Source organism: Sesamum indicum, linkage group LG3 (assembly GCF_000512975.1).
Source record: "Sesamum indicum cultivar Zhongzhi No. 13 linkage group LG3, S_indicum_v1.0, whole genome shotgun sequence".
In the NCBI taxonomy this organism is placed as follows: Eukaryota; Viridiplantae; Streptophyta; class Magnoliopsida; order Lamiales; family Pedaliaceae; genus Sesamum; species Sesamum indicum.
The window spans coordinates 74,796-98,757 of record NC_026147.1 but is presented as its reverse complement, the minus strand read 5'-3'; the positions used below and the strand labels follow the sequence as shown (position 1 = coordinate 98,757).

The 23,962-nt window shown below is 38.3% G+C and overlaps 2 protein-coding genes across 6 annotated transcripts in view; one reads left to right on the top strand and one right to left on the bottom strand.

Annotated features, from left to right (window-relative positions):
- Positions 14,278-20,727, top strand: LOC105156803 (probable sugar phosphate/phosphate translocator At1g48230). Of its 5 annotated transcripts, none has more exons than XM_011073020.2 (10): positions 14,278-14,568; positions 15,507-15,790; positions 16,222-16,329; positions 16,843-16,874; positions 16,986-17,036; positions 17,808-17,869; positions 17,962-18,223; positions 19,028-19,293; positions 19,385-19,476; positions 20,287-20,727. In XM_011073020.2, exons 2-10 carry the CDS (start codon positions 15,707-15,709, stop codon positions 20,464-20,466), a joined length of 1,137 nt encoding a protein of 378 aa, XP_011071322.1. In that variant the 5' UTR covers positions 14,278-14,568; positions 15,507-15,706; the 3' UTR covers positions 20,467-20,727. The 5 variants fall into 5 exon arrangements, with proteins under 5 accessions (XP_011071322.1, XP_011071323.1, XP_020547979.1 ...); XM_011073021.2 differs by having other exon boundaries at positions 15,507-16,033; XM_020692320.1 differs by having other exon boundaries at positions 15,456-15,790.
- Positions 21,162-23,962, bottom strand: part of LOC105156802 (novel plant SNARE 13) — a 5,848-nt gene continuing 3,047 nt past the window's right edge. Inside the window, exons 5-10 of the mRNA XM_011073019.2 lie at positions 23,707-23,804; positions 22,648-22,727; positions 22,521-22,577; positions 22,345-22,437; positions 21,991-22,065; positions 21,162-21,504 (exon numbers count right to left, since the gene is read on the bottom strand). Coding sequence (XP_011071321.1) covers positions 21,397-21,504; positions 21,991-22,065; positions 22,345-22,437; positions 22,521-22,577; positions 22,648-22,727; positions 23,707-23,804 — 511 coding nt within the window. The 3' untranslated portion in view covers positions 21,162-21,396. The remainder of the gene's footprint in view (positions 21,505-21,990; positions 22,066-22,344; positions 22,438-22,520; positions 22,578-22,647; positions 22,728-23,706; positions 23,805-23,962) is intronic.

The following is a 23,962-nucleotide window of genomic DNA, read 5'->3' as shown; positions in this document are numbered from 1 at the left end:
ACCAGTTAAGAAGGCATGCTGTTTTTGTATGTATATAATAAATATTTTTTATGCTTAATTATAAATAAAAGTGAAATATACAAATTAATATATTATATTAAAAAAATAAAAATTGATGCACCAATCTCACTGACCGCATTTATATAAGTATGGTGGTCTTTTTCTTGTTATGTTAGTATAGATACACCAAACCAAACATTAATCATGATTTGGTCTAAACAAAACAAAACACTTGAAAATATGTTTGTTAGTCCCAAAAGTAGTGACCACGATGATGATGAGGAGGAAATGGATTATAATTATAATTATATTATGTGGTGTGATTGACGAGAAAGTGGTGTGGTGGTTGGGGGGCTGCAAATGCTATGATCGATATATATAATTACTATTAACTTCCATTCATAATCCTCATGCATGCATGCAGACCTCCTCATCACCCTAATTATAAACATTCAGCTAATGCATGCGACCCGTCTGTTTTAGGGAGCAATGAATTAACATCCATAACTTTGTCTTCAACAACTAGTTGAGACTTTGAACCAGACATTTATTTCATGCGCAGAAACACTAGTCAGGGAATTGACTAATTAATAAATAATTAAGGCGCCCACTCAGATTGATATATAAACCCCCAATCCAAGCAAGGCAGGCGGTGTGACACCATCACGCCAATTTTAATTTCATATGTCGAAACTTCTCTTGTATTAATTAAATATTATCTCATAATTAGGAATCAGCATTAAAACTACACTCCAACTACTCCTATATATACACACACATAATTAATCAATAAAGCATGAAGCCCACCAAAAATATACAAAAACACAATTGTTTTATTTCCTTCTTATGATTAGATATGATAAAATTGTGCTTATCATGCACAACATACATTTTGTTCGTAGTATTAGAGTGCGGTATTACTATCGGATCCAATCTTAGCAATCTTAATTTATGGGAAGGATACTAATATGACAAAAAATAGTTGGCATAATTCACGGTTCACATACAAAAAGCCTAACACACACTAAAGAGATCCAATGAAGCAGGAGGCCCAAAGAGGCCCAAGAAGAACGAAGCTTAAGGAGGGAGTTTGTCGATCCAAGGGGGCAAGAGACGCAATGCCACCCTGTTCGCCAGAAGGACACTCGCTTAGGTGGGGGTAGATTATTCGGACAAAGGTGGCGAGGAACCACACATGGAATACAGCAAGGACCAGACGAGGCTTCACATGTGACCAACCACCTTAGAAAATCAAGATATGGCTAGCAAGACCCCTGTCCCTCCTTGATCTCCCCCAACTAGGTCAGATTTTCTTGGACCTCTCCAACTAACATCGGATTATGATGAGGCCTGTCCACAACAATTGCCTCCCCGACTCCCTAGGGGACGAGACTCCTCACTCATCGAGGGACTTCAACTATAAAAGTAGGCTTGACCCCTCAATCAGGGTTAATGTTTTTCTACATGCACAAGCACTCTTTCTAGCATAAACTTCTTGATCATTTTCGCACCATAGCTCGTCATTTCGTTACTATATTTTTCTTTTCGAATTCTATCATTATAAAACTATGTACTCACTTAAGCATTAGAGTGTTAATATTTCTCTTTCAGATACCCATTTTAGGCTTGTGAAGAAATTTGGCCATAAAGATCTTAAGTCCACCAATCTCATCATACGTGCGGTTTTTGCATGCATCGAGTAGCGCCTGAATGAATCGATAAAATAATCAATCTAATTAGTTTTTTGGTCACTTATTCTAACAATACTATCTGTGAAAACACACAACTAAGATGTGAGGATCAATGGAAACCCCGAATGACAATTTGAGCAAGCAAAAGACTGTGGAAGCATTCGGGGACACTTAAGTCTTCTAGGAAGTGGCAGGGACACCTTTGGCCCCCATTGGACCAGCAATAAAAGGATCTTCCAAGTCTTCCGTGTGACATCCCCTCCGTAATTATCATTACATCTTATGATAATTTCATATTTAATCCTATAAGATAAATCATATTTTTACTTGATATATTGTGCAGACATCATATAATGACATATGTCATCAATATTTTGTACTTTATCTTCAACCTTAGCATTTATAAGTATAGGGAAATGAGAAAATTTCAGTTTCTAGTTATTACAAAACTGAAAATATAAATCTACTAAAATTTTAATATTTATCCAATTATGTAGTTAGAACTTCTTAGTTGAGATGACACTGATGACCCACCTAGTAATACTAATGATTTGCTTATGATCCAATTTAGATAGTCTCTTTGTGACTTATTCCTTGATATGAGGACATCTGCGAAGAGTAAATATAAACTTTTGGTGACGTCTATTATCTCTTGTGGTATGCATAAAAATAGATCAATCCAAAGAGACTCAAACGATCCAAAAGGAAGAAAAAACGAGAGACCCGTAACATCTTAGAAGGCCCAAATCATGAGAGGCCCAAAAATACATGACAGGCGGTCTTGGCAGGCGCCCCCTATAAAACAGATTGGTAAAGGAAGGAGGTTGGAAGTATTCCCCTCTCATTTGGCCTATGAAGAGATCTAAAGCCCAAGTCAGGCCCACCAATCTATGATGAGGACGGCACGCAGAAAATTACCAAGCTCGGCCCAAGGAGGAGCCCCCCACCACAAAATCCGTCCAAGGATGAAGCCTGCAAGCTTGACCAAAGAAGGAAGCCCAGTACGAAGGCCTGTTGCATCTTTCTAAGGCTAGCCTGAAGAGAGGAAGGTGCCCTCAAGTGGTTGACTCTTCAGCCTAAGAGGACTCCCCACCAGGTAGGAGTTTGCACGAAGAAGGACTTCCCTTCATCCGTAGACTTGATGCTTAAGGAACAGATAGGGTGGAACCTTATCCCTTCCTGAATCCCGCCTTTTCTTGCTGGACATGTGGATCCCCCTCACCGAAACTCTTGGTATAGAGGGATTCCCCCTGTATAAATAGGGGGAGTACCCCTCAACAGACAGCTCCCCTCGCACATTCGAGAATCTCTCTTGCTGCTACTCTACTATTCTAATTCATGCTCTTGCATACAAAATTCTCATTTCTTTTACGATTTCTCGTTATAATGTGTCTTTATATTTAACTATTCTTAAATTCGGAACTAACTTAAGTAGCGGAGTGTTAACATCTTGTTTTGCATATCCTTTTTTTCAAGAGCTTTCACTGAATTAGTCCAAATCTAACATCAAGATCCAATACCTTTGGATCCGTGCTAAAATCACATGCATCAATTGGTGCCGTCTGTGGAAAACACAAATCTAAGACGTGAGATCAATAGAAGGAGTCCACACCTCCTTGGAGGACTCCCTCGAAAGGATGGTCCCCTCACGCTTGAGGATCTCCTACGACTGATTACTCCCTCTGTTCAAGGTCCAACTTCAGTAGCTCCATCACCATTATTATTTAGTTCTAATGTTCTACTAATTCGATTTTTAAAGTGCAGGATGCTGCCTAGAAGAGCAGGTGGGAATCCTTCTAAGAATAAGCCCTGCCCTATGGCAGGAATCTCCCTAAAAAAATATCTTGTAACAAGAGGGCATCCCCTCAGCAAATAAATCTTTATATACATGCTTCCCTCAAGGAATTCTTTTTATTTTAATAATTTTGGAGATTTTACCCCTTTTAATATGTTAACATATGTTTGCTTGTAGGGATTTAACAAAAAAGACATCCCTATCATAAAAAGCCCTGTCTTCCACACAAGCACCGCATCTCTTCTTCAGGCAGACACTTAGGTCCTTCTTTGGAGGATTCGTAAGCTCTATCCCGTGCATGCACCTAAGCCCTCCTCCTGGAGGCATCTAAGCCTACTTCCAGCAGATACCTTATTCTTCCTCCGGTGAGATTTCTAAGTCTTGCTCCAAGAAGGACCCTCTCTCAAATAAGCCCTCCTCCTAGGAGGCATAATAACTTTCTCCGTGAAATATCTATTCATAATATATACTTGTTTTTTTGTTATTTAATATTTTCGTGCCGAAAAATAAAGACCTACATCGAAGTAGGCACAAAAGGCACCCGTTAAACCCTCCTCCATGGAGGCACCCTCCTAAAAAATCCTGCTCCATACAGGCACGAAGTAAGTTCTTCTTATTCTGAGATGCTTATGTTAATTATATTCTTTACAGGAGTTTGGAAAGAAAAAGGAGAAAAGAAATGTTCATTCTCGAACCCCATCTTTGAAGATTTCTACTCTAATAAGTGTCGAAATCTCTACTTATTAGAGTGGAAGGACTATTGATGTGAATAAAAATAGATTGGCCTAAACGATCCAAAAAGAAGAAACGAGAGGCCGTAACATATTAGGAGGCCCAAGTCATGAGTGGCCCAAAAATACTTGATAGGCGGTCTTGGCAGGTACCTCTTAGAAAGCAGACAGGTGGGCGGCCTTGGCAGGTGTCCTCTAGAAAGGAGACAGACGGGCTGTCTTGACAGGTGCCCCTTAGAAAGTAGATAGGCAGGCGGTCTTGGCGATGCTTCCCAGAAAACAGATTAGCAAAGGAAGGAGGTTGAAAGCATCCCCCTTTCATTTGGCCCATGAAGAGATCTAAAGTCCAAGCTAGGCCCACCAATCCATGATGAGGACGACCTGCTGAAATTACTAGGCTTGGCCCAAGGAGGAGCCCCCCACCCCAGAATTCGTCCAAGGATGAAGCCTGCAAGTTTGGCCAAAGAAAGAAGCTCAGTACGAAGGTGTGTTGCATCTTTTTAAGGCCAACTCGAAGGGAGGAAGGTGCCCTCAAGGAGTTGGACCCTTCAGCCTAAGAGGACTCCCCACCTAGTAGGGTCTGCACAAAGAAGGAGTCCCCCTTTATCCGAAGACTTGCTGCTTTAGGAACGGATAAGGTGAAACCTTATCCCTCCTGAATAACGCCTTCATCGCTAGGCATGCGGATCCCTCTCACCGAAACTCCTAGCATTGAGTTATTCCCCCTCTATAAATAGGGGGTACCCCTCAACAAACAACTCTCCTTCTACACTCGAGAATCTCTTTTGTTGCTACTCTATTATTCTAATTCATGCTCTTGCATACGAAGTTCTCATTTCTTTCAAGATTTCTCGTTCTAATTCTATTGATAAAAATAGAATTTATTTTATGGGTTAAATGAAAATTGCTTATAATATGAGTTCTAATTAAGGAAGGGTATAATATTTAGTAGAAATTAGATGTAGTATCGTAGGAGGTGCTACACGTCGAGCCCGTAGCCAATCTCCTATGTAATAGTATTTCATCAAATACATCATCCAAAATGTTATCCTCGGGGCTGCTAGAGACTATGCAACAAATGAGCACTTTAGCAGTGTGGGCGCAACTTATGGTTGTACTTCAGTACCTGTGGTGGCTCCTGTAGCCGTTGAAACACCAAGTGAAGGGAGGCGCTCCCGGCCTGAGGGCCAGCCCCCACGACACTGTGAGGGGGTCCCCCCTTAATGGATTGCTCGCTTGCAGTGCTGGCGAAAGCGGCTTCATTACGTCCAATACTAAGTGATTGGAGTACCAATGGAGGAAGAACGTGGCATCCCTTTCACTGAGGGGGTCATAATGGATGAGCTTCCCTTGAACTATCGCACCCCAACTATCACGGAGTATGATGGCACCACGGATCCCTAGGAACATTTGTCTCATTTTGAGAGCGCAACCCTCTTGCATTATTACACCAACGGGATCAAGTGTCGAGTCTGCATCACCAGTTTTTCCAGGGCCACTTAACAATGATTTAACTAAATGCTGGCTGGCGCAACTAGGAGTTTCCAAGAATTTCAATCCTTGTTCCTGCACCAATTTGCTAGTTGTAGGAAGCATTGGAAGACAGAGCTCAGCCTCTTCATGGTCTGTCAGAAGGAGGGGAGATCAAGTCTATCGAAGATCTGACTTCTGCATTTTTTGCATACATCAATTGTAGTCACCTGTGGGAACACAGAACTCAAACATGAGAATCAATGGAAGCTCCAAGCAACAATCTCAACAAAGACAAGGCTGTAGAGGTCACTGAAAACACTCAAATTCTCCAAGTAGTGGCGGAGACATCCTTAGCCCTTGATGGAGGGTTAGCAGTTGCAATATTTACCAGAGGCTCTAATCCCTCAGCAGATCCCTTGCGGAATAGCACTTCGTTAGACATCTCCTCAAGGAGATTGGCTCCTGGACTGATGGGGACCATATAATAGATGATTGCATCAATGATTAGGGAGTCCTTGATGGTAGTAAGGCATGTTCTCCTAGCAGCCCCTGTGGAAACCAATACGGTCATTGAGAAGGAAGCCTCCTATGCCAGTGAGATCAGCCCCCGCACCCTCTAGAAGGGACTCCACCTTGATGGATAACCCATCTAGAGTGTTTATAGAAGGGACTGGAAGACCCCACCATCAAGTCATGGGAGCACCCTTGGACGAACGTGGGGTCCTCTTAATTAAGGGAGTCATGATGGATGAACTTCCTCTAGGTTGTCGGACTCATGCCATTACTGAGTATGATGGTACCACATACCCGTTGGAGCATTTCTCTCATTTCGAGAATGCAACTCTCTTACACTGTTACATCAATGGAATCAAATATCAGGTCTTTGTCGCCACTTTTAGAAGTGCCTCGCAGCAGTGGTTTGACCAATTGCTGGCTGGTTTGATTAGAATTTTTGAAAAATTCATGTCCTTCTTGTACCAGTTTGCTAGCAATATGAAACACCAGAAGATGGAGCTCAGCCTCTTGCAATCTGTTAGAAGGATGCGAAGGCCCTGAAGGACTATCTTCATAGATTCAACACAACCGCTATAGAGGTACCCTCTGCACCAAATAAGTCAAGGTTGTAGTGACTTCTCTCAAGGTTCCTAGACAAGAATTTCTTCAAATCTTTGACTGAGAAGCCTGCCTGAAGATTTGATGGTTTCTTAGCTAGGACCACCAAATACATTAACATAGATGATGCCTAAGCCTCCAAAAAGAGAAGAACGAGGCGATAAGAGAAAGGAGTCTAAAGAGGATGCCCCCTCTAAGAAACCTAGGTCGGAGTTTTGAGACAAGAAGTCCCACTTTCAAGAGAGGACCCTATATACACCCCTTTAAATGTCCTTATCACTCAAGCACTCATGGCTATGGAGCGCAATGTCTGCTCGCATGGCCTAAAACGGCCAGAGATATCTCGCTCGTCCCAAATCGAACAAATATTGTTATTTCCACAATTACTATGGACACACTATTATGGAATGTAGACATTTGAAAAATGAAATAGAATGACTCATCTAAAATAGAATGGCTCAGGGTACAGGCCCTTAACAAAAAAGAGAACAATGCAAAGGAAAAGTGTCTAAAGAACCCAGTCTGGAGCTTCACAAAAGAGAAACTCATAAGTTCTTAGTGACTGAGCGCTCTAAAATCCCTAACCCTCCTCCATCCATGGGTGGAAATTCACATAGGGCTAGGAAAGCGCAATACCTAGAAATAGAGAAGAGCACCACAAACGAAGTACTAAATGGCAAGGTGGTGGAGGATACCCCTATCATCTAGTTTGGGTACACTGGAAGAGCCAGGGTAACTGCCTCCATAATGATGCTCTGGTCATTACGACCACCTTAGCCAATTATGAAGTAAGCCGGACTTTCATAGATTCAGGTAGGTCTATTCATATTCTGTTTGACGAAGCATACAATCAAATGCAATTGGGTGATACCCCCTTAGAAGTAGTGGATACTTCTTTGTACGATTTTGCAAGGGAGGTTGAACATCCCTGAGGCATGATATTAGTCCCATAACCCTTAGGAATGGAGCCCTTTTGAAGGACTTGCCTTCAGCATATAACGTTATTCTGGGGAGATCTACCCTCAATATGTTCCAAGTAGTCGTATCAATTTTTCATATGAAGATCAAATTCCATGTGACAAGAGGAGTGGGAGAGGTTAAGGGGGACCAACTGCAACCGGACAGATGTTATGGGGAGGCCATCTATAAAAGACACAAGCAAGGTCTTGAAAACTTACCTATGGAGGAGTCTCGAAAGAGGTAAGGGAAGGACCCTACATTGATGGAGGAGGCCAATCCTAACAAAGAAGATCCAACCAAAGTCCAACCAGCGGAAGAATCCTCACCTTAGAATTGGTACCTGGAGACCTTGAAAAGACCACGTATATAAGATCCCAAATGGAAGAAAAGATTAAATAAGATCTAGTAAGATGTCTCCAATAGAACATGGATGTTCGCATGGACCCCTCAAGGCTTGGAGGGGATAGATTCCAACATTATCACACATTACCTCAACATAGATCCTGGTATGAAGCTAGTAAACAAAAGAAAAGGCATTTCGAGCCTAAGAATGATAATATTATCAAGGCCAAAGTCGACAAGCTTCTAGCAGCCAGACACAGGAAGAATAGTAGCCGTCAGTCCCTTCATTTCCAAATCAGCTGAGAAAAGCTTACCCTTCTTCATTACACTAAGGATAGCTTAGAACTTTCAATAGGTTGTAGGCTGTCACCGGCCATTTGAAGAACTCAAAAAATATTTGGCTGGTTTCCCACTGCTAATCAAACTATCCCAGGAGACACGTTATATCTTTACATCTCCACGATCCCCTAAGGTCGTCAGCCCTGTCCTTCTCAAGGAGGATGCAGGAAAACAAATGTCAATATACTATTAGGGGTGTTTAAAATTCTATTTCTTGAACTGAATAACCGAATTTCTTTTTTTAATTAATTATATTAAAATATATAATATATATTGTATTCGTAAAATATTTCATTCATTGTACATTTTATGTTTTAGATTTTGATACTTTTGTACAGGTACTTTTGGATAAAATTCAAAAAAATACTAAACTATATACAATTTTTTTAAAACAAAAAATCAAATTTTTTTATTTAAAATTGGAAAAACCCAAAAAAGTTTCGCTCATAACGAACTGAACATATCCTATTCGGTTCGATTTCGTATGGCATTTCAAAAAAAACCAAATTGAACACCCTATATACTATGTAAGTAAAAGTAAAGTAGTTAATGGAGAAGAGGGATGGTATACAACCCTAGAAAAATGTGGTCGTCGCCTTGGTCGTCACTATTCGAAGATTGTGCCTTTATTTTCTTTCACATCCTGTAGGAGTGAGAACTAACCTCCCTTTGAAGCAGAACTTGGGGAAACCTGATATATTGCGCATATTAATAAAGTGGATTAGGGAATTATGCTAATACGATATTTCCTATTTTCCTCAAACAACTATCAAAAAGCACAAACCTTAGGTAATTTTGTCTTTGAGATGGCGAACCCCCTTTAAGAAGAATCCTCTAGCAAAGAAGTATGACTGCTCCACATGGATGGATCAACCACCTCTCAAGGAACTAGGGTTGGCATGGTCGTCACAACCCCTTAATGGAGGATATGTATTTTGCTATGAATTTCAATTTCAAAACATTAGATAATGAAGTTCAATGTGAAAGCTTCGCAATAGGCATGGGAGTGGCCCAAGAAGTCAGGGTCGAACATTTAATAGCCTACTTAGGCTTTCAGCTCATAACCAAATAAATAGAAAAGATATATGAAGTCAAGAATAACAATATGGTACAATACCTACATCAAATAGAAGAGCTAAAACCAAAGTTTAAAAGCATACAGATCCCTAGGGAAGAAAATGTTATTAAGCTGACTATCTGTCTAAACTAGCTAGTGTTCTAGAAGATTGCAGAACTTGATGAATTACCATACAATACTTGCTAGAATTTGATGCCCCCCAGAGGTCCAAACTGCCATCCCTGGGGGGATCGGAGGATACTCATTGTGGATTGGCTAGAGGAAGGGCGTATCGCAAGGGACCGTTGGGATGGAGGGTCACGTGTATTAAAAGAAATTCATGGAGGATGTTATGGATCACACGAACTTAGGGTGTACCTTTGGAGTTCACTTCACCCCTCGTACGGAGGTGCGCTTTTTTCCTACTCCCAACTCCCTTAATAGTTTGAGGGGTAGTTTTTTCTATGTTCTTCCTATTGGAATAGGTGACCAAAAGTCAATTGAATTGGCGGTGTTTAGAATCATTCAAGCAATCTTTATTTACAAAATATTATCTCGATAAATATGGCATGTATTCGTCTTTGGCGCATGTGTCTGTTGTGCTTATCAAATTATGTTAAGAACTGCTTTGACGTCATAACAAATGCCCACATACCACTTAATAACCCATGTAGTTCGGTTGCGTATTAGATGAGGGCTATGAAACCAACTTCTGAAGGTTGGTCTGAAATGTTCCAAGTCGAGGACCTCGAGACTGGGCATCAAGAGTCCTACTAAGATTTGCACTGCGTATTACATTCATTGGATGAGCATTGCGTTTCATCAGCGACAGACATCGGATGTCTATGCAGTTTCAGTGGGTCAGTTGACAAGGTGGTGAACTGACTAAACTAACTAGCGAGGATCGTCATATAGAAGCCTTAGAGGCTTGGTCAATATATTTGAGTCCTCGACTTTGATAGTACGGGAGTAGTCCTCGGACTTGAGGAACCATGAAAGTCACGTACATACAATGACTATATCTTAGATCTGTGCGAGAGGTGATTGCGTCACACACATGATCATCATAAACTTTGTCCAGTGCAGTCGGAGTATGTAGCGAAGACGGTGAGTTTCAAGAAGAGGATCTGTCCTCTATCAGTATGTGACAGAGGTATCTCCTATGCACTTGGAGATGCATGCTCTATGAATCTGTGGTCACAGTCATTGATCGAATAGGAAAAAGATGTTCCTATATCGAGAAACTTGGTGTAACCCGATCTCAAGTATTAAGCATAGATGCCTAGTCCAGAATGGAAACCGATACCTAATTCCGTACCCTAGACTAAGGGCGAAAGATGATAGACAAAAAGGCCGTACCCGTATGGACTGGGAGCCTAAATGTTCACATGAAAATTCACCTAGTCTTTAGTACCATGGACCGTTGCTAGACGGCCACCTATATTGACGGGCTTCCTTGATTAAGGATTAATTAAGAAATATTAATTAAATTAAATTTAATTAATAATAGTGTTGGACACTAGCCCAAGTCTATCTGAAAAGTGAACCAAAAGAGTCACACACAAATCACCGAGAAAGAACAAGAAATTAATTTAGAATTGATTCCATAAGATGTAATTAATTGGATTACTCATACATGAGGTCCATTGGATGGATAACTCAAATTTAAATTAATTGAATTAATTTGAATTGGGCTTATCTTTATTTAATTAATGAATTGGATTCCATTAATTAATAAGAGGCAATTTGTGCTTGAATATTTAATTGAATTAAATACCTAGGGGGCTCAATTACATGAACTTTATTAAATTGGATTTAATTAAAATTCATTGGGCCTTGAATTTATTTTACATGAAATCGGCCCAATGACTGAGGCCCACTAGCAAAATTGATGGACCAAAGAATTGCATTTTTGGAAAGTGCTAGCTTGGTCATATTTAAACTCTTCTCTATTTGAAATTGATTGAAGAGTTACCTTATTGATAATAGAATATATCTAGACACATTCTTATTTATCTATTCATTACTAGGAATATAATTCATTACACGGTACATAAAAAAAAATTCCTCCTCCATCACCATGAATTCGGCAGGCCCCCTTCATCTCATCTCAAGTGAGTTTTTCGATCTTGATTCCTTCTAGAAAAGGAATCAAGGTCTCATGTTTTGGTGTGGTGTGGATCATCTTTGCAGGATTCCTATGTTAGAATCTCGGGTGAACGCTCAACGAAACTAACGGATTGGAAGCTCAAAATTTAAGAGGTAAATTTCGACTTTAATTTCCGCTTCTACTTCTATTTTCCCAACCATAACCTCGTATGATTATATTTTATTGTTACATAAATTTTTATACTACATCGAACCTGGAAACTCCAAAGGTACACCCCATGGATTCATTTGTTTTTTATGCTTCAATTTTATTATTATGCGTTTTTATTTATCGCTTCTGCTAGCACGTTTTTTAGCCGTGCCATGAGATCCTTTCAGTTACCAGTGAAGTGGGGCACGTGCAGAGGCGGTTACATTACACTCATTGGCACAAGCAATAATGAGCAAGCATGCGCTCCTCGAAGACCAGCTAGACCCTAGCCTTAAAATTAAGTCTAATAAAAACATACTATGCAGTCCAAGGGGGATGTCTCTAGAATTCCCTTCTAGGAATAAGGATATGCTCGTCAAGAAGGGCATTCCCTAAGGGAGAAGAAGGACTCCCCCACCAGAGGGAAAACTCTACTCTAAGAAGGATTAGGCGGATCTCCTCCTCCTCAGAGTGGAGGGGACTGAATAATGCAGTCACAAATAGGGAGCCTAAAGTCAAGTCCAATTCTCAACTCAATAACAAGCCCAAAAGGCCCAAATATGAGAAATGAGACGAAAGGGCCTAATAGACCTTCCCTGGACACGACCCAAGAAATGAAGACCTGAGAGAAATGCTTGTTTATTGGAAGGCCAAGGAACCTGATTACACGTTGGCAAATAGTTGGACATTCCGTCTAGGTGGAAAAACTCCATTTGGAGAGGAATATGACGAGGAGGTCTGGAGGACAAACCTCTGAAGGAGTAGAACTCTCATCCCGTTGAAGCCCGCAAACTAGACTCCTGCAGATCTCTCTATCTAACAAGATAAGGATGTCTAGGAAACTTATGTACTGGAAACCACCTCCTTGACTCCCCCAAAGACCAAACTCCCTCACCACTAGGGGACTTTAGCTATAAAACCAGGTTCAGCCCCCTCCAGCAGGGGGACGGCTATCTAAGCATTCACAAGTGACTTTTACTATACACGTCATTCTTATTCACAATTTCTCATCATATTTTATTATTCCTTGCTTATATAATCTCTTTTCAATATTATTATTTTAATATTGAATACTGATTTGGACGTGGGAGTGCTGACATAACTTTTGCAGGTCCCCATCCTCAAGCTTGAAGAAAATTTGGCCCCTTAAGGAGCTCAAGTCTATTCAAGATCTGACTTGTGCAATTTTTTACATAAAAAATTATGCTTCATATGAATGTAGGAGATAAAAATATTCCACGAGATTATTATTTTAATAATTGTATTTCAGTAAATATTGAGAGTTTCTTTTTTTTTCTATCTTTTATAATTATTTACAAGTTGCAACGCTGAAATAAAAATAACTTAAAATGATAGTGGTAGTTTACATTTTAATCATATTTTGTGATATGTGCATAAATATAAGGCCCAAAGGTAGAACCACCTCTCAGCCCAACGACCAATCCAAAAAGCCCAACGAAGGAAAAAAAGGAGAGAAGGACCTCACAAGTCTCCCCTAGTTGCGGCCCAAGAAAGCAAAAGTCCAAGTGAAGAATCTATTCATTGGAGGCCTAGAGAGTCTAATTCCACCTTGGCGGCCAGTTAGGCACATGTTCTAGGTACCAAAATATGATTGAGAGAAGGAGCTGACGAGAAGGTTCAGAAGGACAGTCCCCTAACAGAGAAGGACTCCCATCTCGCTAGACTAACCCCTATAGATCCCTCTAATTAACTAGGCAAGGATGCCCAAGATACTAATCCGTAAAACCGCCTCCTTAACACTATCAGAGATCATACCCCCTCATTGCTGGGGTGACCTCGATTATAAAAGCAGGTTTAGTCCCTTGAAGAAAGGGATAACTTTTGAATACGCTCAAGCAATTTCTCTCACACTTTTGCATTCTTATGCACGATCATTCATTATATCTCATTGTAATTCGCTCATATTCTTATTTTTCAGTATTATTATTTGGATATTGGATATTGACTTGAGGGTTGGAGTGCTAACATTGTTTTTGCAAGTCCCCTTTCCAAAAGCTAGCAAGAGATATTAGCCCACCAAGGAGCTCAAGTCCATCAAAGAACTGAACCGTGCGATTATTGCATGCATCGCTACGTAATTCCTTTAACCAAACAACATATTATATTATCACATGAGATATCACACATAACTATTCCTAAATGATGAAATTAATTATTATTTTATTTTCAATTCCACTCAATTTCTTGACGTCTAATCCTATGAAACAAAACCAAACAAGGCCATTAGTTATTAACATACTACACTTGGGAATGTTATAACTTAATTAAGTCTGAATGAATATTAGTCGCAATAATAATTATCCAAAGGAAATGCAACTTAAAGCCCAGGACAAAAGATATTGGTTATTGCGCTAGACCCAGTCCGGTGGAGGCCGTAGTCCTAGTGGTTAAAATCCGGGATCCAAAGGCTCCACCAAATACCAGACATAGATTTATTTAACTTATGGTAATTCAATTGTTCATAATTCTGAAACTGTTGTCACTTAGTGTTAACGCCTCTCTCCCTTCTCCCTTCTCCCTTCCCTCTCCTTCTCCTCATCATCTCCTATTCTTCTCAAATCTAACCCCTTTTCTTCTTCTTTTTACTCTCTATTTATACATTCCTCTATACGTTTTCATATTTAATTGCTATATTGATATAATACTTAGTAGTAGTGAACAACTTCATGCATGTTCATATTATGCAACACTTCCACCATTCCATTTCTCTTGAATTGGAATTCCCCATCAGTAGACAGTAATTGGAGGTACTACTGAAACCCCCACTTCCCCCTTTCTCTTTGATAGTTTTGATTGTTGTTATTTTATTTATTTTCATTATCTTTTCTGCAGCTTAGTGTCATGTAATGGTGAAAGATTCAACCTTTCCTTTCCTCCCTTTTCTTCCTTTGAATTGTTTTCTTTTTCAGCTTTGCTCCAATACTTCCGCAGGCCGTTGCCAAATATTGTTTGCTAATATGTTACTTGAGTTAACTTGCTGGCTTTGAGACTACTACATGGAGACTACCATTCTTTATTTAATCCCATTTCTGCTTTTTCCTGTTACCCTACGCCCTACCCTTTCTTTCTCATTTGGGGTTGGGGTTGGGGTTGGGGGTAATATACACTGACGTCATCTGTTTATACCTTTCTTCTTCTACATTTCTTGATGGGTGGGGAAGCATTTGATTTAATAGGAGATAATGCAGTATGCCTAATTCGATACTGTTCATATCTGTTAATGTCTCACTGCAGTTTGACAGTAAAATCATAGATCTGATAGACCTAGTCCAGATGACTCTACACCATATACAAAAAGTATTTAGCATTACATACTGCGGAGTAAGAGCAGTTTAGGAATAAATCTAGTTGCACTAACTTGTTGTACGAGGCCATGAAAGTTGAGTGCCTGCTGTTACTGCTTTTTTATCCTTGGTTGCTTCTTGAGTTTCATATTTGTTGCTTCTTGAGTTACCTAAATGAGTGGCACAAGTTGCTATGAATGCTTGTGCTCTTAAATCAGGTAATTCTGATGTTATCTTTTTTACCCTTTCTTCCACATCCTGTTGCTACTTCTGAAGTTTCCTGATACTTGCTCCTTTCTTTTTTGTTTTTTTCTCTCAATTCCTTAAAGATGATGCTGTCCTGTTCACAGATTTCCTTTGGTCAAGTTTGTATGCTGTGAACAATATATCATCATTTTCAGGTCTGGGAATCCGCTTCAGCTGTATAGAAGCAGATGCACTTTGAAGATTGGCAATGATTGTTGGAACTTCTGCTTGATCTCGATTCAGATTACTACATTTCTAGTGAACATTTCAAAATTCATCTATTCATACTTCTAAGTGGAGTAGACTTCTGATACCTGTTACAGAGAGCCAAAAGTTGGAGAGAAAATCTGTGAAAATGATAAACAGATCATTACTCTTAACATATCTTTACCTTCTAATCTACATCACACTTTCATCTGGTGTTATTTTATACAACAAGGTAATGCGCTTCAATTATCTTTGTAAATATAATTTCTTTTCGCCTTGAATGTATCATACGAAGTGATAATGTACCAGGTTTACATTGTCTCAGACTTAACTTTTGCATCTTGTTGACTATTTTTCCATTGAGTGTGTACAAAATTTAGAATGTTATTCTGCTGTATAACTGTTATTTTATTTTTCATTCTTTGTGGTCATGGAGAATGTTTTATCAACGCGAACGGTGTGGCATCATAAAATGGTACTAATTACGTACCATTTAATGCAATTCAATCATATATCTGTGTTTGGGGTGGATCGGCGAAACTTCCTTTTAGCTATTATGAAGTTATGTATTTACTAGCAATCCGTTGTTCTCAATGAGGATTTTATGATTTCTTCCTATTTTTGCAACTGGTAGGAGTGCTGAAACTGATATTTTCCTTGCAGTGGGTTCTTTCTCCAAAATACTTCAACTTTCCATTTCCTATAACACTTACAATGATACATATGGGATTTTCTGGTGCAGTAGCATTTTTCCTTATTCGTGTTTTCAAGGTACAGCTCCCTTATCCAAGTTGACTTTGTAGCTCCTCATAAAGTTACAGTATCACATGTTCTACTGTCTCATAGAAACAAATTACTGTAAAATATGGGCATGCTGTTGGCTATTCAATCATTCATTTTAAAACCCATGCTGGAAGAGCATAAATGCGAGTGGCATATTTTCTCTTTTCTCTAACTCATCTTATCCACTTGGCATCTTTTTATTCAGTTAATTTTCCGTTCTCTTGTGATATCGTTTAGGATTCATGTCAAAGGGATGCGAGAGAATGAAATTTTGGTGTGATAAAGATAGCACCACTTGTTATTATTTTGCCTGTATTTCACTGGTGTGTTTAATGCTAGAAAAGTCATGGTCAATTTTAAGGTTTGTTCTTTATAAGGTGATTATGTGGATCATGCTGGAAGCATTCTCTGTTCAAAACTTAACAGAAAATACTGAAAACTTTATCAGAATATTTATTTTCAGATTTTACAGTAATAAAACTATTTCTTCATTTTCTGCAGGTTGTGACTCCAGTTAAAATGACTTTTCGCGTGTAAGAAAGTTCTTCCAATCTAAACTTATCAATGCCTCTTCTTTTTTCAGCATCTATCCTCTTATAGTGTTTCTTTTTGTTTTATCTTATTCCTGTAATTGCGTACTGCAGATATGCGACCTGTGTTATCCCCATAAGTGCCTTCTTTGCGTCTAGTCTTTGGTATGCTCTCAACTGTAAGAACATTGATTTTCTTGTAGATTAAACTGGACACCTATGTTTTCTCATGTTGGATTTGTATTTCAACTTAAAAGGGAAAGTGTAATTTGTAACATGAGGGAAGCCGAACCCGATTCTTTCAGAGCCATGCAACTGCTGGATTAATTATGTAGCGGAAAGCAGAGAACTCATAGATGTTTAATCTCTGTGCAGCGGCAACATTATTGCAACAGCAAACATGAGGAATAAAGTGAAGCCAGAAAAATTTCGTTCTATTAAAGCAGATTATGTTACTAAAAAATTGCATTACATTCATTTGGGAACAATGAACATGTATGAGATATTTGTGTCCTGAATCGTGCTTCCACGTGAAATTTATCAGTTATATGCTGGTCAACTATCAAGTAGAACTAAAAAATGCAGAAACTCTCCAATAATTTTATGTGTTAGGAACAGTTATCTTGCCTTTCATCAATCTGAACATTTACTCTTTATTTTGAGGCCACACCACACTTATGGTTTGATAACAAGCACCAACAGCAGAGGAAAGGTATAGAAAGAGGACTTGCAAAAGGCATGGTATAGAAAGAGGACTTGCAAAAGGCATACTTATCGAGGTTCCTGACATGAAGTATTTCTGAGTGTATATTCATCTCTGGAGACTACTGATATTTCTAGTCTTAGATAGGCTTAATGTTTGCATATACTCATAAATCATCTCAATGTATTGTTCCTCAAATCTGTAGCACTACTGACAGGATCGTTTTGTAACAGGTTTGGTAATACTGCTTACTTGCATATATCTGTGGCATTCATTCAGATGCTCAAAGCCCTTAGTATGTGATAGCAACTTTCATCATTCGCTGATGATAGAATTGTTTCCTTCAAATAAAATAAATAACAGATTCTTTGATATTAAATTTGACAGTGCCAGTAGCAACATTTGTTGTGGCAGTTTTATGGGGTACGGATAAACTAAGGTGGGACGTTTTCTTGAACATGGTGCTGGTCAGCGTTGGAGTTGTCATTTCTTCCTACGGGGAAATCCATTTTAATGTGATTGGCACAGTATACCAAGTTACTGGCATGTTTGCAGAAGCTTTGAGACTGGTCTTGACTCAAGTCCTTTTGCAGAAGAAGGGATTAACTCTAAATCCCATCACAAGCTTATACTATATTGCTCCATGCAGGTACAGAAAAATGTAACTTTCTCTTGCAACTGAGTCTAGAGGAAAACTTTCATGCTCTTTGAACGGTCCAACTCTCGACAGTTGCGATCATAAATTATATTTCTTTAAACAATATTCTTTATTCTGAAGAACCACCAAATTTTCTCCAAATTGCCAACATAGCATATTTTTCCCTTTGCATTGATCATCTCCATTTCTTATAAGCTTGATATTTCCATTAAAATTTTAGTGCATGATACCTTGTTATATCATAATCTTGCCTATACTTACATAATTGTTTTTCTAAGAACTAGTTGCAATTTTATACGTGTGCCCTACTAGCACGATTACATGAAATAGTTGCATATCTGTATTGTGCTATGACGATTTATAGCATTATATTTTCATCCCATTAATAGCTGTAATAGTTGCATCATACCTTGTTACATCATAAGCTTGCCTATATCTTGCATAATTTTTTTCTTAGAACTGTTTGTAATTTTGTACGTGTGCCCTACTAGCATGATTGCATGAAATAGTTGTACATCTGTATTTTGCTATGGCGATTTATAGCATTATATTATCATCCCATTAATAGGCCATGCATTCACGATCAATTGCTAAAATAAGCCAATCTCGTTTGTTCCTAAGATTGTAGACCATTTACAAATGTACAACTTATTGCATTGATAATAAATGCATATTGACAGAATTCTTACTGGTTCTTCAAAGTGCCACTGAATCTCTCAGTTGGATTTTTCCTCGGGAATTATTATAACCTAAACTTTGTGACACCTCTTAATACTTGCCCTTGTTTATGTGCAGTTTCGTATTTTTGTTTGTCCCTTGGTACTTTCTGGAGAAGCCTGGGATGGAAGTCTCTCAAATTCAGTTTAACTTCTGGATCTTCTTCTCCAACGCCATTTGTGCACTGTTGTTGAACTTCTCAATTTTCTTAGTGATTGGTAGAACTGGAGCAGTGACTGTTCGTGTAGCTGGTGTTCTTAAAGATTGGATATTGATAGCCCTTTCAACAGTGGTTTTTCCAGAATCTACAATTACTGGACTCAACATTATTGGCTATGCCATTGGTAATTTTCCACCTATCACCTCATCTTTGTCAACATTGCAATTTTATGCAGTTCGGTAACCACTTAATGAAAGTGTAAAAACTTCCTGCAGCTCTCTGTGGGGTAGTCTTGTACAATTATTTGAAGGTCAAAGAAGTTCGTGCATTGCAGACTCCTGAAAGTATTCCTGACAGGATTACAAAGGTAGCTATTGCCATAAAGTTCGGTATTGGTTATCAGTTTTAACTGGCTATGAAAACGTACTTTGGAAAAGATATATTTCAACTATTTCATAGTAAATGCTAGTAGACTCATGCCAGCAGGCATTAGGCTTTCCTACAGATCTGTCCGTTGCTTCCTAATCTATACCTTTATTTAATTGAAGAGCACATGTTTTGGTCTATTCAATATTTTTGGTCTGGCATTTTTTTATTATTTTATCAGTTTTTATTTTCGTCTCTGTTGTCAACTTCCAGATCTATCTTTTTTACCTCACTCTTTTCTTCAATAATTTCTTACAGCTTTCTTTTATCAATATTTTTTATTTACCAATTAATATTTATTTTTTTAAAAATAGTAATAATTCTTTTAAGCTATACCTTTATATAATTGAAGAGCACCATTTTGGTGTCTTCAATATCTTTTGCCTGTCAGTCTTTATTTTCTTTAATTATTTTGTTAGTTTTTATTCTTGTCTCACTTCTCAACCTTCACATATAATTTTTCATCCCTCACTATTTTCTCAATAATTTCACATAACTTTCCTCTTTTTTCTTTTATAATAATTTTTATTTATCCAATCAATGTTTATATTTTTTAAAATAATTATAATTTTTAAAATTAATATTAATTGTGAACACATATTTGAGCTAATTTATAGAATAGAAGCGAGATTTCTTGCACTATGCAGTTGTTTTTTTACGATGGCATTTTTCTTTATCTTTTTTGACCCTTATGTTTGGGTGATTCGGTATTTTGGTTGTTAAAGTTTGGGGTTTGACTGCGTGAATACAGGACTGGAAATTGGAAAAGAAGTCATCTGATTTATACACACCTGACAGCAGCAATGATGACGATGGAAGTGGTAGCAAGGCCTCTAATTCTGATTTTATAATGGATGAGGAGGCACCCCTCATTCCTTCGTCTAGGCTGTCTCATATTGGCCGGACACAGCAAAGTACTCGCAATGCATGAAATGATAACCTTCAACAAGTCAAGGATGAGAATCCTAGCATATGTTTCTCCATTCTAAGGCAGTCTTTTGTTTTGTTGTTATTACTTTCGTTTTAATTTTGTATTGGTTGCCTGACTAGTATATTTCGTGTTGGAAGGTGTGCATGAGTTTTATCCCACATGCATAATTCGAACTCGTCCATGGTCTTCAAAAACATGTAAATACAAGTAGGCTTGTTTCTCCATTCTATTTAGCAGCTATATGACTTTCATGTTTTCTAACTAATGCTGTGATAGTTATCCTCAAGTAGATCGAGTATCCCTATGTCATGTTTCTTACCATTCGAAATGAATGTTTTAAGCAAGTTGGCTGCAGTTCATACTGCTCTGAGGAGCCAGATTGTGAAACATCATAAAAGCCCCAGCTAATAGCATCAAATAAACAGTATTCTGCAGAGAGCCGCTAGACTGTGCATTCAGCATGGTTGCTGATGGGTGCTTGTTTGGGCAAATGTAATCTGTCAACTGTATAATTGCGATTACCCAACTCATATCATTCTTATAAAACGAGTATCCACAAAATGACACAGACAACTCATCATTCTTATAAAACGAGCATCCCTAGAATGTGAAGAAAATATAACTCGTACAAACGAGATGAGCATCAAAGATTGAAATTATCGATGTGATTCATTACATAAACAGGCCTGGGAAGCTGATTCAAGTACATTAACATGTTCTGACAAATCATATCATCTCTGAAAGTTTTACATGAACAATAACATCATCCTGACCATATGACGACAAATCACAGAAAAATACAAATATGCACACAGCTCAATCAAGAACCAGGTATAAAGAAACAAGATGTCACAAACAGCAGTGCGCATGTCTACAGCAGCCTTATACTGAAATTAGATGGCATAGTGAAGCCTATCCAAGATAACAGATTTACAAAAAATATTGTGCAGGCTCTACATACAGCAATCTCCTTGTCGTTTGAGCAGGAGGAGCAAGTCCAGGGATATCCCTTATACTTTTGTTGTTTGGATTCACGATCTAACAGAACACAAATCTCAGACCATCAAACATTTATATTGCAGTAACAAGTAAGAGAAAGGTAGTTCATCTAAAACAGTAGAGAAATAATGACAGCACCATGACTTGTTCATGGGGCATACAAGGGATATAATAGAAATATCTAACAAGAAGAGTTGTTTTCCAATATGATCATGATTCATTAGACAAAGTAAATACTACCAAGAAGTGGGAGCAACATCACGTCTAAAAGATATGACTTTTTCAATCATTAAATATTCGAAATCCATAGACATAAAACAGATCTGTTTCCAATGTCCTAGTTTACAGAAGTGGCAATTCAACAAATTCAAATTTCATTGTTAAAGTGTGTAATACAACTCACATAAATGGAAAACTACAATTTTTTTGCAACTAAAGATCAAGTTAGCTATTGAAAGCAGCAACAACAAGTAACACTATTAAATGAGAACCGAAAGGTAGAAGATTATAGATATAAGAATATACCTTCACAACAATTATGGCAATAACTCCGCATACAATCAGAAAAAGAAAAAACATGATGCATTTATCAGTAGCCACCTGAAAAATACATGAGGTGAACATTTTTACCAAACAGTAGGATGTGTAAGTATCGGATATACAAGGAAAGAAAATTTCCAAAGTAGAAAATTGATCCACTTCCCAAAATTTCAATTGCTTTTGGGACTAACCAACTTTTGCACATATTATTACCATTCACTTGTTATGGGGTAGGCAGATACTATTATTCTTACAGGATGATCAAGAGTTTCCATATTGCGGAAGATTGTAATAGGTATGATGTGGAAGAAAAAGTAGAAGCATTTCCAACTAATATACCTGCCTACCAATCTCCTTAACAAGCTGCGACGCCTTCTTGATGGAGAACTGGATTGTATCCAGTTCATTGACAATGCGACCCATTTGTTCAGTCTGTACATATTCAAAAAGCAAACGAGTGATTAGAAAATGAAGCACTCAAGACCAATGAAGGGGAAGTGCAAAGGTAAACTCACTTGGCCCTTCAAAGTAGTAGCAGTTTGCGTTCCCACTTCAATAGTTTGGTGAACAACCTACAAGTAAAATGAGTTTAAAATGCACCAACTTTTTGATTTTGAGAATGCTCCACAAGTTTCGATCTACCTGTTTTGAGCGTTCAATGGCTTGGTCAGTTTCATCCATAGTCTTCATTCCAGCATGAATAAGCTCCTGGTTTGACATTTCTATATTAAGTAAGAAAAAGATTAAGAAATTGTCAGCGATAAATGTCAAAGGACCTAAAACATAAAGTACAATGGTCTGCAGATGACAGTCCAACAGCGTAAAATGAACAAGCCAGTGGAGAGCAGTAATGATAGTCACAGCTTCACAATCATCAATTAAACAAATTAGTCCTGCCTGGAGAATAGAGCTTTTGTAGAGATATTAAAAATGCATACATTTAGGCTAAGATGCAAAGGAATCTCAATTAAGGTTTTATTAGTCGTGGTAATATACAATCAACTTCACATGTAACATCCAAGTCCAGCCACATCAGTAATATGTAGGCGTTGGGTTCATGGGGTTGGTATGTCATTAAATGCAGCAATAACCATGGTCAAAATTTGCACCAAGATACATTTTCATACATGTCTCAGACAGGGAAAAGGAGCTTACATATTATAATCAGTTCTTCCTGAGTAAAACAAAGACGCAAGGATATTACAAAATAGAGCAAAATGATGAACATTAGCACAAGAATGAAAATTAATAGCTAAACTCTTGAGGTCCAATGTTGAACCAGGGAAGCAAAGATAGACTAAAGATCCCTTTTCTTCTCTAACATGCAGTGCCTACATAAAGTTTACTGGAACTGATTATGAAAAACCACACACAAAACACTTCGGGCGTACAGAGGGCTTAGATCCAATAAAGAATTTGTGTAGCTGGAGCAGCAAACTATTCATACAACAGAATGATTTTTATAGTCTTCCTTTTATCTCCTAGCACATTGACACATTGGAATATCATAATGCTGATGGATGACTTTTTGAGAAACTCAATACAAAAGGACAGGATATTGATAATTAGTAGGGAGGACAAAGGGACTTAAGTTAATAGCTGTCAGCACATGATAGTGTCCCATAGCTTTTTTCTCCATGTAGATTGTAGGTCATTAAATAAGAGAAATGGAAATAAAGAAAACGGGGTATGTAATTCCACCTGATGCCACTTGAGCATTGTCATCAGCTGTCGTCTCACTTGGACCAGTCCCCATATCAAAAAGTTCAACCCTCTTATTTCCAAGAGTGCTCAAGTACCTGCACCACCAAATAAGATAGAATAGCAAATAAGTAAAAGCAGAGAAGACAGGAGAAACCCAATGCTGAAACCAAGTAGACCTGTGAAGATTCATCAACATTTCAGTAATCTATTGCCCCCCACCCACCCAAAGACAGAAAGGAAAGGGGGGGGGGGG